Source organism: Sesamum indicum, linkage group LG9 (genome assembly GCF_026168435.1).
Source record: "Sesamum indicum cultivar Baizhima isolate 11 linkage group LG9, ASM2616843v1, whole genome shotgun sequence".
Taxonomy (NCBI): Eukaryota; Viridiplantae; Streptophyta; class Magnoliopsida; order Lamiales; family Pedaliaceae; genus Sesamum; species Sesamum indicum.
Window position 1 is genome coordinate 8,594,370 of NC_142665.1, and position 11,604 is coordinate 8,605,973.

The following is an 11,604-nucleotide window of genomic DNA, read 5'->3' on the forward strand; positions in this document are numbered from 1 at the left end:
AATTGAACAAACAAATACTTGATGAAATTGAGCAAGATTGGTCTTGTTGGAATTGTCTGGATGACAGGATTCGAACGGCTATGGTCTTAATCTGTGATTCGTCCTGACGATGGAGAAATGACAGCAAACAATTTCAGCGCGAATTATCGACGGAAAAATCTTCAAATTTTCATATCTTAACAAATATTTAATAAAATTGAACTAGGTTGGTTTCGTTAGAACCGTTAGGTCGAGGTGAGTCCAGTGGTGGTGGTTCGTGATCGTGGATCGCTCCGGTGGCGACGAATCGACGGCCGAAAGGTGCGGTGTTCGTGCTAAAGATTCATTATTTGCGATTGATAAAATTTGAAATTGTTTGTGAGGAAATGTTCGTCTCATCAAGGGGAGTCGAACGGTATATTTGATGGTTGACAACTCGCCACGATGGTGCCGAAATTTTAACGAGAAGTTGGCAGCAATTCATCGTAAAATAAAATATATTGTTTTTTTAAAAAAAAATATTTGTCACCGCATGACACATTAAAATTTTTTTTTTCTAAAAACAATGTCACCGCGGTGACATAAATTTTTTTTTTTTTAAATAAAAAATTGTGACACCACAGTGTGTAACCGCAATGCCACTTTTCTAAATTTTTCCAAAACACATCACTTTTCTTATTTTTCTTTTTTCCTGCATTTTTTAAATAAATTCCCCAATAATATGGTCTGTCCTTCTCTTACATACCTAATGCCCAACTTGCCAATGTTAATAATTAACTAAATCAGACATGAATCATAGGACAAAGGACTCTCAAACATAAATTACCAAACATTTTTGTTTGCTGGGCATCACTTCTATCTTACAAGCGTAAGAACACCATGTCAAAAATGTCGGGCCCACCAAATTTTATATTGATCCCAACTTCAAACATAAATGATAAATGATCTTTTATCATCCTTTCGTTTTACACACTGATGTTATATACATGTGTGCATTTTAGATTGGCCGCCCCACTTTTACATTATAATCTAATTTAATGATGTATTTTAATTATTAAAAAAGATAAGCGCATGTAAAATCAGTCATTGATGTGACACCAATTTGTCATATAAAAATGTGATAAAAGATCAGCACCAAATATAAATATAGCACATTAAAGTTCTATATCAACGTCAATAAAAAATACTGGAATTCAGAACCCAACCACCCAAAACTAAAAGAATATATGAACGACGTAGTAGCTAGCAATCAAGCAATCACACACTTCCCCTCAATCCCAACATTATTACATGCCAACAAATTCGATAGGAAGCAGCTTCATCTGTTGTAATCAAGAAAATGTCTTCTCCCAGCATTTGGAGCTCCATTTTTGTTCTTCTAATTACAGTAGTGTACAAGGTTGTGGGGTGGGGACCTATTGATCCCACCAAAGGGTTCATCTCTCAGCATCTGAACCGTTCAAATCTCGTGATCCAATGGCCATACGACGTGCCCGAAGATGAGAGGTACAGCTTCAAGAGAGGGGTTCACAAATTGTGGGTTTTCAAGACAGATAAACCTCACACTCCCACCTCTAAAACCAAGCCTCGTACTGAGATTCGTGTTCAGGTAATTAACTTCATTTCCCCAAACACGTTTTTTGTGTTTTTTTGGTCGAGTCGTGTTACTTTACGACTTTAGATTGTAAAGTATATGTTTATGTGTTGTCGCACGGCAATTGAACCACAGGGGGAGAGAATGTTAATTTTATTTTTGAAAATTTATACAGATCAATAAAGCATGAAAAAGTACTCCATAAAAGTATAAATTTTCTACTTTCAGACGCGTGAAATTTTTTTTTATAAGCGACTGACAATAAAATTTGAATTCAGATTCTACTTATTTGGTCTATCTTGAATATCATGCCAAACGACCACCTCATTAAAATTTAAACTATTAAAAAAATAAATTATTTAATATTCAATAGGGGGAGCTCACGTACCTTATTTATAAAATTTTTATAACACATTTTTCAACTACTCTAATAATTTTAATAGTTTTCACAGTGACAATAGTTATATAAAAATTGTTGCTAGCAATACCTAATGACTGAAAAATTTGGGCAGGTGAGTTTGTCAGGTGTGTGCATGTAAATATATATATATATATGTATGTATAGGTCTATATTAGCACTATAGATGTCACTAATTATTAACAATGACAATTCAAACAAAACTTTTGTTTATATTGTCATTATACGACGTTTTTCTATTTCCGGCCAAATATTTTATCCCATCAAGATCGTTAATTAATGTCCGAACGTTGTTTCTACAGGGAAACGACTACTCCTCTGGAGTATGGCAATTCGAAGGGTACGTGTATGTGCCATATGGCACTTCCGGTGTATGCATCATGCAGGTTTTCGGGTCCATCCCACCTCAGGCCTCGACCCTAATGCTAAGAGTGTACAACGGGACGCTCTCGTACTATCGAACGCCAGTCGTGCCAAACATATATGGGAGATGGTTGAAGTTGAATGTTGTTCATGATGTTGAGGGAAGGAGAGTGGAAGTGTACATTGATGGAGTGCTGAAATATGAAGCAACTGGTAGAGGTGGACCTGAGGGAACCTCTCATTACTTCAAGTGTGGGGTTTATGCTCAGAATGATGCTTCTTACTATATGGAGTCACGTTGGAAGAAGATTAGGGTTCTTAAGAAATGTCAATAATGATATATATGATGGATTTGCTCTTTTTAATTTGAATAAATTGGCATAATTAATGTTTAATTTTATGTATTCTCAATTTTGGTACTTCATCAGTGTGAAGTGTAAGTTTAATTCGTCCAATTGAGACACAAAATGGAGCATATTTTATGATATAAAAAATTAATTTAATATATGTCGTTGTCCTCTGGATAAGCAAACCTATAAACAGAAAAATGTCAAGTGATTGTTTGATGTACAACATCTTGAAGAAGTGAACAGATAATCGAAATCTAGTTAGAGACCTTTATCGGAAAATTGTGAAATTCCTCTGTTGCATACACCATTGTTTCATTTAATTTCATGTTTTATGTTCTGGTGGTTAGTTTTAGCTGATTTAGCAAATTTTCGAATTTAAAAAAAAAAAAGAAGAAGAATGACATGGCATATTTTAATCCACGTCACACAGTGACATGGAAAAAGAGGGGAAAACACTCAGCAGCAGCAACATATCGTACGCTTTTTATAAGAGAATGCAGAAGCCCCATTTCCCAAATGAAGAACCCTAATCGATTTCACTCTTCTCGCCACTTCTCTCGCTAAAATTCCTTCAATGTCCGCTGTTATAAGTTCGAACGAGTGTCATTGTGGAAGGCCCACGGTGGTGCGTACGGCGTGGACGAACGAGAACCCGGGAAGAAGGTTTCACTCCTGTTGGCAGTACAAGGTAAGAAAACCCACCTTGGTTTGGAATTTCTCTAAAAATATTTTTTTTTGCTGTGTTGAAAGGCTGATTTTTGTGGTTTTTGGCAGAGAGGAGGGTGTAGATTTTTTACATGGGAGGATCCCGCAATGTGCCAAAGGACTAGGGCCATTATTCCAGGTTTGCTAAGGAGAATAAATGGCTTGGAAGCAGAGGTTGAAGTGTTGAGAAAGAGAAACAAGAAAAATAAATTTTTTTTAGTTGGCTTAGCTTTGCTTTGGATGATTTTGTGTTGGTTGTTGAAATAGGTAGGTAAATTTTGTAAAGTTTGTGTTGTTGCTGTTGTAGTAGAAGGAAAATATTCCTTTGCAATTATCAAATGTACAAGTGTATTTGATTTTGATTCAAAATGATATTTGATAATATACAAGTGTAATTGGTTTTATCTTTATTTGTTGTTTATGGGATCATTAGATTTTTGGTTTATGGAACTAAATATGAGCATCTACAAAACAGAAATAAACAGGCTGGAATTGAGCCACGGCAAAAACTTGAGACTAATAGCCTGGAATTGAGCATCTGCAAAAACTGAAATGTAGAATCTGGAAAAACTAAAAAATTGGAATTAAACATCTAAAAAAATGAAAAATTGGAATTAAACATCTGCAACACTGGAATTGAACATCTGTAAAAGAGCAACTTTTTATTGACTTCACAATGACACAAGGTTCACAATGATGAGAATTGAGTAACTTTTCATTGTTTCTACAAACATATGTGCAGAAATTAGAGCAAAAACAAAATGAGCTGTGAACTTGAGTTTGCATCCAACTTTACATAAAAAACAGCAAAAACAACAAAATACAATTCTCAACCTAATGAACTAAGAATCTGATGAACTAATCTGACTTAAATCTAAAAACTTTTGTCCTCCATCTCTTATTATTGCAGCACGATTTCCTTGTGGTGCTCTTGATGTGTTGGAAAAAACTGGTAATCCTTGGCTGCCAATCATAGGTGGAGGTGCTCGAATTTGGACTCTAGGTTGTAAGGTTAAGTGCTGGTTTGATTGTTACAATTGTTGATACATTGATGGACCTTTCTTGTATACTAGAGCTGCTGCAACTTGAGACTCCTGTTGTGTGATACATTGATCAACACTTGGTTCATCCATGGGATCTTCTTCAGGGGGCAAAGGTGGAACAATGGTAGAACCTTGTGTTTCCTGTGAAAAAGCTTATCCATCTGTTTGCCAACTTGAGTTTGGAAAAACTTCAAAAAATTGTAGAAATTTAAACTTACAGTTGAGTTTGCCGTCTGTTTGCCAACTTGAGTTTCCTGTGGTGCTTTCTTCTTTCTCTTGGCAGCCTATTCCATCAATTCAAAAGGTATTAAAATAGACATTCAATGTTGTTATAAGTATATTTTCAAATATTGTTTCTTACTCTAACATTGGTGCCTTCTGTATTAACTGCTGCTTCAGGAGCTTTCTTCTTTCTCTTGGAACCCTATTAAAATAGAAAAGCAATCCAAAATGCAGGAGTTATTAAATGGAAAAGCAACCCAAAATGCATGCATTCTAATCATGTTTTCTTACTCTAGTATTAGCATTTGTGCTTTCTGTATTAGTACTTGGGCCTTCTGTGTTGATTCTTGCTTCAGGCATCTGCAAAAGTGAAGGTTAAAACTGAATTAGAAGATAAATATTATATTTGCAAAACAGGGAAAAAAAAACTGCAAGTTTTTTTAACCTCTTGTGTCGGAAATGGTACTCTTTCTGGACACTCGGCTGTATTATGCCCAGGTTCCCCACATGTTCTGTAGTGAACTGTGGTCTGATGCCTTCTGAGCTTCTGCACTTATTTTTTCTTACTTTTCTTTTTGTTCTTCAATGTAGGTTCATCACTTTCTCTTTTTCTTGCCTTTGGAGGCCTCCCTGCACCCCTTCCAAAGTTGGGTGGTAGAGGAGGAATTATGCAAGACTCGAACCACAAGGCCACATGACTTATTAGTTGTATGGCAGAGTTATACACTCTCCTATAAGTCTCAACTGTGTAACCATCTGCCACATAATCTGAAGGGTCCTTTTTTTGGTGATAAATGGCAACAAGCATCCTTACAGGCTATGCCTGACAGTTGCCACTTCATACAGCTACAACTCCTTAACCCAAGATCCACACAATGTTGACTACCATCAAACAAGATACTTGGTAATGGAGATCATCAACTTTGATGGGCATACAATCAGACATCTTATTTGCATGTTTCTGTAAGGTTTGTTCAATTTTAGGACACAATCTGTTCTTCCACTTTGTTGCGCTCCTATCTCTATTTTCTTGCATCCTTCTCATAAGATATTCTCTAATCCATTCAAACATGGTAAGAATTGGTTTGTCTCTTGCATCCAAAATGCAAGCATTGAATGTGTCACACATTATTCAATAGCATATCACATGTAGATGACTCACTGAAATGAGACCTAGTCCACTGAACTGCAGGTTTATCATTAAACCAGTCAAAAGCTTGTTGTAACTGATTTTTCATTTTTTGCATCCTCATTTTCCACTCACCCACAATACATGCTTTGGCAGCATTCCACAGTGCATTCTTGAATGCTAAACCCCTAAATACAGCTTGTTCAAAGTTATTGTGTAAGTGCCTCACACAAATTCTGTGATCACACCCCGAGAAAACTTCTTCAAATGCTTGCATTAAGCCTTTTTGTTTATCAGACATGAATGAATATTCATATTCCCTAGTTATATTAAGATCATGCTTCGACACAATTAGAAACTACTCCTAAGTCTCTCTGCATTCTTTATTCAGTACAACATATGCAATAGGGAATAAACAATTGTTTGGATCTACACCTATTGCGGTGAGAAGAATAACACCATTAGGCCCCTTCAAGTGACACCCATCAACCCCAATTATAGGCCTACATCTAGCTTTAAACCCAGTCTTCAATGCCCCAAAACACACATAAAATCTACTGAATCTTTCCTCCCCATCTATCTATTCAGTTTCCACAATCACAATAGACATAGGATTAGTCTTTCTTATCTCCTTTGAATAGTTCGAAAGTTTGTTGTACTGCCATTGAGGACTGCCTTCAAGTTCCTTTAATGCTGCTTTTTGGGCTCTATAAGCCTGATGCATAGACACATTCACCCTCAACTCATTTATTATGTCCACTCTAAATCCCTTCACACATCTCTTCGAATCAAACTTAAACTTTTGTAAGTACTTATCTTTTATCCAATTTGTCTTCACATTTTTTACTTCAAAAATTTGAGAACATGAATGCTGGTCCCTAAAGAGGTTTATTTGGAAAGTTTCTTCACCTTTTACCTTAATTGCATGCATTGTCCATTCATAGTCAGGATTTCCACATTTTGCATATAGCCTCACTTTGTCATTTTTGATGAATTTTAGTGTTCTCTTGGTCTTAATTGCATAAGACTGCAGTGCCTTCTTAAATTCAGCTTTATTGCTGAACGTCATCCCCAATTCAAAGGTGTGGTCATAAGTTTCTTCAAGGTTAAATACATGGTAAGAAGGTCCAATTCCCTCCCATCTGAGTCCCTATGTTCATCTATGTCCCTATCATTGTCAACAATATCTTTTTCTTCATTTTCAGATTCACCAGATTCACTACATTCTCCCCCTCCAGATTCACTACATCACTATCAGCTAAGTCGTCATCCCCCTCACCCTCACCAAAATCAGCCCCCTCACCACCCTCACCATCACCAACCTCAACACCCTCAAGCCCCTCACCCCCTTCACCACACTGAATGCCCTCACCCAAAAACTGGTAACCCTCACCCAATTCAGAAACATCACCACCCTCACCATCAGCAACTTCAGCACCGTCAGTCCCCTCACCCACTTCATCCCCCTCACCCACATCCACACATACTGACATCTCTCTATCTTTTTTGAACCTCTTATATTGCCTTTTGAAATCATTGTTATCAAGCAACAATTTAAACCCTTTGTTAACAAGTACATAAAATCTTCTACACCTCATTATCCCAACACTATCACATATAATATTCAATGTCTCCATACAATACTCTTTAGGAAAAATATAGTCAAATTTACAAACACTAACCTCCATGTACACGCCTTCGAGAACATGCATGGCTACACCATCATATTGCACAGAAAGTGTAATAGAATCACTTTTAGGGTCTGTACAATTTTTAAAAAAAATAAATAAAATATGTCATTGAACAGTAACAGTACGTACAAACAGAGTATTAAAAAAATATATAAATCATAAAAGATATGGGACTACAAGCAATAAACAATATCTGAAAAGTGACAACACATACCAACCATACACTAAACAAAAAACATTCTAGGACCACACGCAATAAACAACACAAGCAATAAACAACAAAAAGGAAAAGGCAAAACAACAAATAACTCACAAAAAAACAAAAAAGAAAAAAAAACTTTAAAACATAAAATACTTACGGTACATAGGCAAAGATAAGCCCAAGTGGCGCTCAGGCCGTTTCATCACCATCGTGCACCAGGTGAAAGTGAAAACCTATCATTTTCGTCTAATTTTTGGGGATTGTGAAGGCAATTTGGGGGAGAAAGAATCGGGTTTCTTTTAGGGCTGCTGAGTTCGTCTTTTAGGGATTTAGGAATCTGGGGACTTCTGTCTAATGAATCACGTGCGTGCGTGCAGCTGCGGAGTGTTTTCCCTCTTTTTCCATGTCACTGTGTGATGTGGATTAATATGCCATGTCATTTTTTTTAAATTCAAAAATTTGCCAAGTCAGCTAAAACTAACCAATTATGTCTCAACCCTAATTTAAAGGTCCACATGGGCTCCACGTGGAAATTTTCGGCGGGCTGGGTAATTTTCCTGTGAAAAAAAGTCCCAAAATTGAGCAATTAAAATACATAGAGGACCAGATCCAAACCCTAACAAGTTAAAGGACTAAAACGGGATTTGGTTATAGTTAGAGGACCAAAATTGCATTTAATCCTGTGTGGAATCTCTAGCGATGCTCTCTTGTTCCTTACCTTTTGTTGATTATGCATGGTCCCAGGGGGTGAGATGTTTGTGTGCAAATTGGTGTTATCGCTAGCAAAGCTCTAGGTTTATATGTAGCAAATTTATGCAGCTTGATGCATGTTGTGACTATCCCCATGCTTCACGTTGTTGATTCTTAGCCATTTCTAACAGTGCAATAAATAGCATCCAAAAATATATGAGCTGCAAAGGTGCCTGTTAGTCAAGCTTTGGAGCTGACCAACTAGCTGAAGTTGTTGAGGATGCTCCAAAAAATCTGATACAGTTGCTACTTTTTGTTCAGTAGAACAAGCCGGGAAGACATATAATTGAATATTGGTGAAGTATAACTATTCATTCAGGTCAATGGACTATAGTGAGTAGGGGTGGGTGTTGGATCGTGTTTTTTGGATTCGGGTTATTCGGGTCGGGTACCCGACATGCCCGACTGAATCGGTTACCCGACTAATCGGGTACCCGACAGTCGGGTTTGAGTTTTGACTGCTTGCAAAAATGTAGATAGATCATTTTTTCATAATGAAAGTAATTCACTAAAATATATCCATGTAACTCTAAAATATAATTTATGGACACAAATACTTAAAGCTTTACATAAATATAAAAAAAAAAAGGAGTTCAAACACATCCATAAATTATCAGAAGGCCTCCGAAATCCTAATGCCTACAGACTGAAAAAGCTCATATCACATTTTCATCCTCGAGTCCTCGACCTGTCAAACATTAAACATACAAAGTGGAAGAACTATTAGAGAAAGTCAACCAAATAAAAAATGTAACGTTATACAAATGAGGTTTTACCGTTCTAGTACCTTGTCAAAAATTTACAAGTAGCAGTTAGCACAATTAAATGTCAATAATTATTGAATCAACCCCCAACTTAGTCAACTCTACAATAAAATAGAAAATAGTTAGACAAGTAGAATACATAGAATTGAACAATAAGAGAAATACAAGAAAAAAAATAAATAAGTACCTTTCTCAACTACTTCAAGTTCACTCAGATCCTCCTCAATGCTAATTGGTTTGGAGTCTTTTTGTATCCAATTTTGAGTACAAATAAGTGCTTGTACAATTTTAGGAGACAAAGAGCTCCTAAAAGTGTCAAGAACACGACCACCGGTACTAAATGCGGATTCTGATTCAACAGTTGAGACCGGTACTGCCAATACATCCCGAGCCATTTTGGAAAGAATGGGAAACCTTTGGATGTTTACTTTCCACCAATTTAGTATGTCAAATTTATCTTTGTGAATTTCAACATCCTCACCAAGATATTTCTCTAATTCTGATTTCACTCGATCTCCTCTCCCACCTGATTTGTACATACTGAACTCTTGTTCTATGGTAAATGTACGAGTCGCCTCATAGTCAGTATATTGCATAGATGTCCCTACTGAAGAGGAAGATGATGAAGAAACACGACTAAATGATGATCCCGGGCATCCTGGCGTTCCTTGAATAGTATGGCCGTATCTCAACTTATAATCATTAAATAATTCGTAAAGTCCACCTCTCACTTGTTTTTTAATCACATCACTTTTTTCGATACCACCATACAATTTATCAAAACTGAATTCAATGAACTCCAATTTATGACGTAGATCAAGGATCACGGCATAATATAAAATCATATTCATCTTTTCAATTGATCCCCAATATTTGTCATACTTTTCCTTCATCTTTCTTGCCATCTCATTTAATTCAAAATCATTACTACTTAACCAATGTCTGAGAAGCAAGTTAACTTCACATATTTCACGAAATACAAGATTAGATCTGACGTACAAGGCACCAAAAATGCGCAAAGTGAGACCAATACCTTTGCCCTCTCTCAATCATAGTCAGTCGGTATCCCATCAAATGGTTGTCTTGAAAGATCAGTTTTATAGGCAATATCCACATCTTCATAAGCATCAAATGCGATCTTAAGGCTTATAGCCGTCTCCAACATCAAGTAGGTGGAGTTCCATCTAGTAGGTACATCAAGAGATAACAATTTTTTCGTTTCCAATTTTTCAAATTCAACACACTCTTGAAATTTCTTGTACCTAGCTGGAGAATTCCTAATATACCTGATGGCTCCTCTAATACGGGAGATAGTTTCATGCTCACCCTTTAAACCATCCTGCATAACAAGATTAACTATATGTGTCATACACCTCTTGTGCACATATCTCCCACCTAAGATGTTTTGCCCCCAATTTTCAAACTTCTTTTTCAAGTAAACGATAGCCCCACCATTTGAAGACGCATTATCAACAGTGATAGAGAAAACCCTGTCAATACCCCAATCAAGCAAGCATTTTTCAACATCTTTACCTATTTCTTCACTTTTATGCCCGATAATTGGACAAAAGTTCAAAATTCTTTTGTGCAAGTTCCAATCATCATCAATAAAGTGAGCAGTCAGACACATATAAATGACTTTTTGAATAGATGTCCAAGTGTCTATAGTGATGCAAACCTGTTGAGCATGATGTTTAATAAACGACTTCAATCTTACTCTTTCACGTACATATATATTGAAAATATCTTTTGTTATTGTTCTTCTTGATGGAATGGCAAACATCGGGCATGTAACAGACAAAAAATGCCTAAATCCAGGATGTTCGACTAACTTAAATGGAAGTTCATCCACAACCAGCATGTAACACAAATCTTCTCTAGTTTTGTCTTGCTCAAATCTCCAATTAACAAGAGGGGCGTCACTATCACCAATGCGAGTTGGTTGGAAAGACAATCTATTTTAATTTCTGGTGATTTCTTGGGATTTTTTCTTGCAAGATTCATAATGATTTTTCAAAGGTCTAGTTCCATGTGCTTTTGGATCGGCTTTGATCTCTCTACTACAATATTTGCACCTAGCCTTTTGGACATTATCCTTTTTACAATGAAATTTAACGAAATGATCCCAATACGGTGATCTAGAAGCCACTACCCTCTTTTTCCTTTTTTTAAAATCACCTAAAACATCTTCCTCCTCATCCTCTCCCTCCAACTCCTTATCAATATTATCATCAAAATAATGCTCAACATTCTCAAGATGATCACCACTAACCTGATTTTCCAATCCATCTATATTTATGGTTTGGGCATTCGGTGACGAGTTAGACTGAGACTGAGAGTGACTTCCAATTCCATTCATATTTATGAAAGATATATTGAGAAGCCAATGTTTCC

At 36.4% G+C, this 11,604-nt stretch overlaps 2 protein-coding genes across 2 annotated transcripts; one reads left to right on the plus strand and one right to left on the minus strand.

The window, feature by feature from the left end:
- The first annotated feature begins 1,139 nt into the window (after positions 1 to 1,139).
- LOC105171175 (citrate-binding protein-like) lies at positions 1,140 to 2,861 on the plus strand. Its single transcript, XM_011092202.3, has 2 exons — positions 1,140 to 1,588; positions 2,294 to 2,861. The coding sequence occupies exons 1-2, from the start codon at positions 1,319 to 1,321 to the stop codon at positions 2,687 to 2,689; spliced, it is 666 nt and encodes a 221-aa protein (XP_011090504.1). The 5' UTR covers positions 1,140 to 1,318; the 3' UTR covers positions 2,690 to 2,861.
- A 4,102-nt stretch (positions 2,862 to 6,963) lies between these two features.
- LOC148786855 (uncharacterized) lies at positions 6,964 to 10,115 on the minus strand. Its single transcript, XM_088884668.1, has 2 exons — positions 9,398 to 10,115; positions 6,964 to 7,517 (listed from the first exon to the last, which is right to left on the minus strand). The coding sequence occupies exons 1-2, from the start codon at positions 10,113 to 10,115 to the stop codon at positions 6,964 to 6,966; spliced, it is 1,272 nt and encodes a 423-aa protein (XP_088740794.1).
- Between the last annotated feature and the right edge of the window lie 1,489 nt (positions 10,116 to 11,604).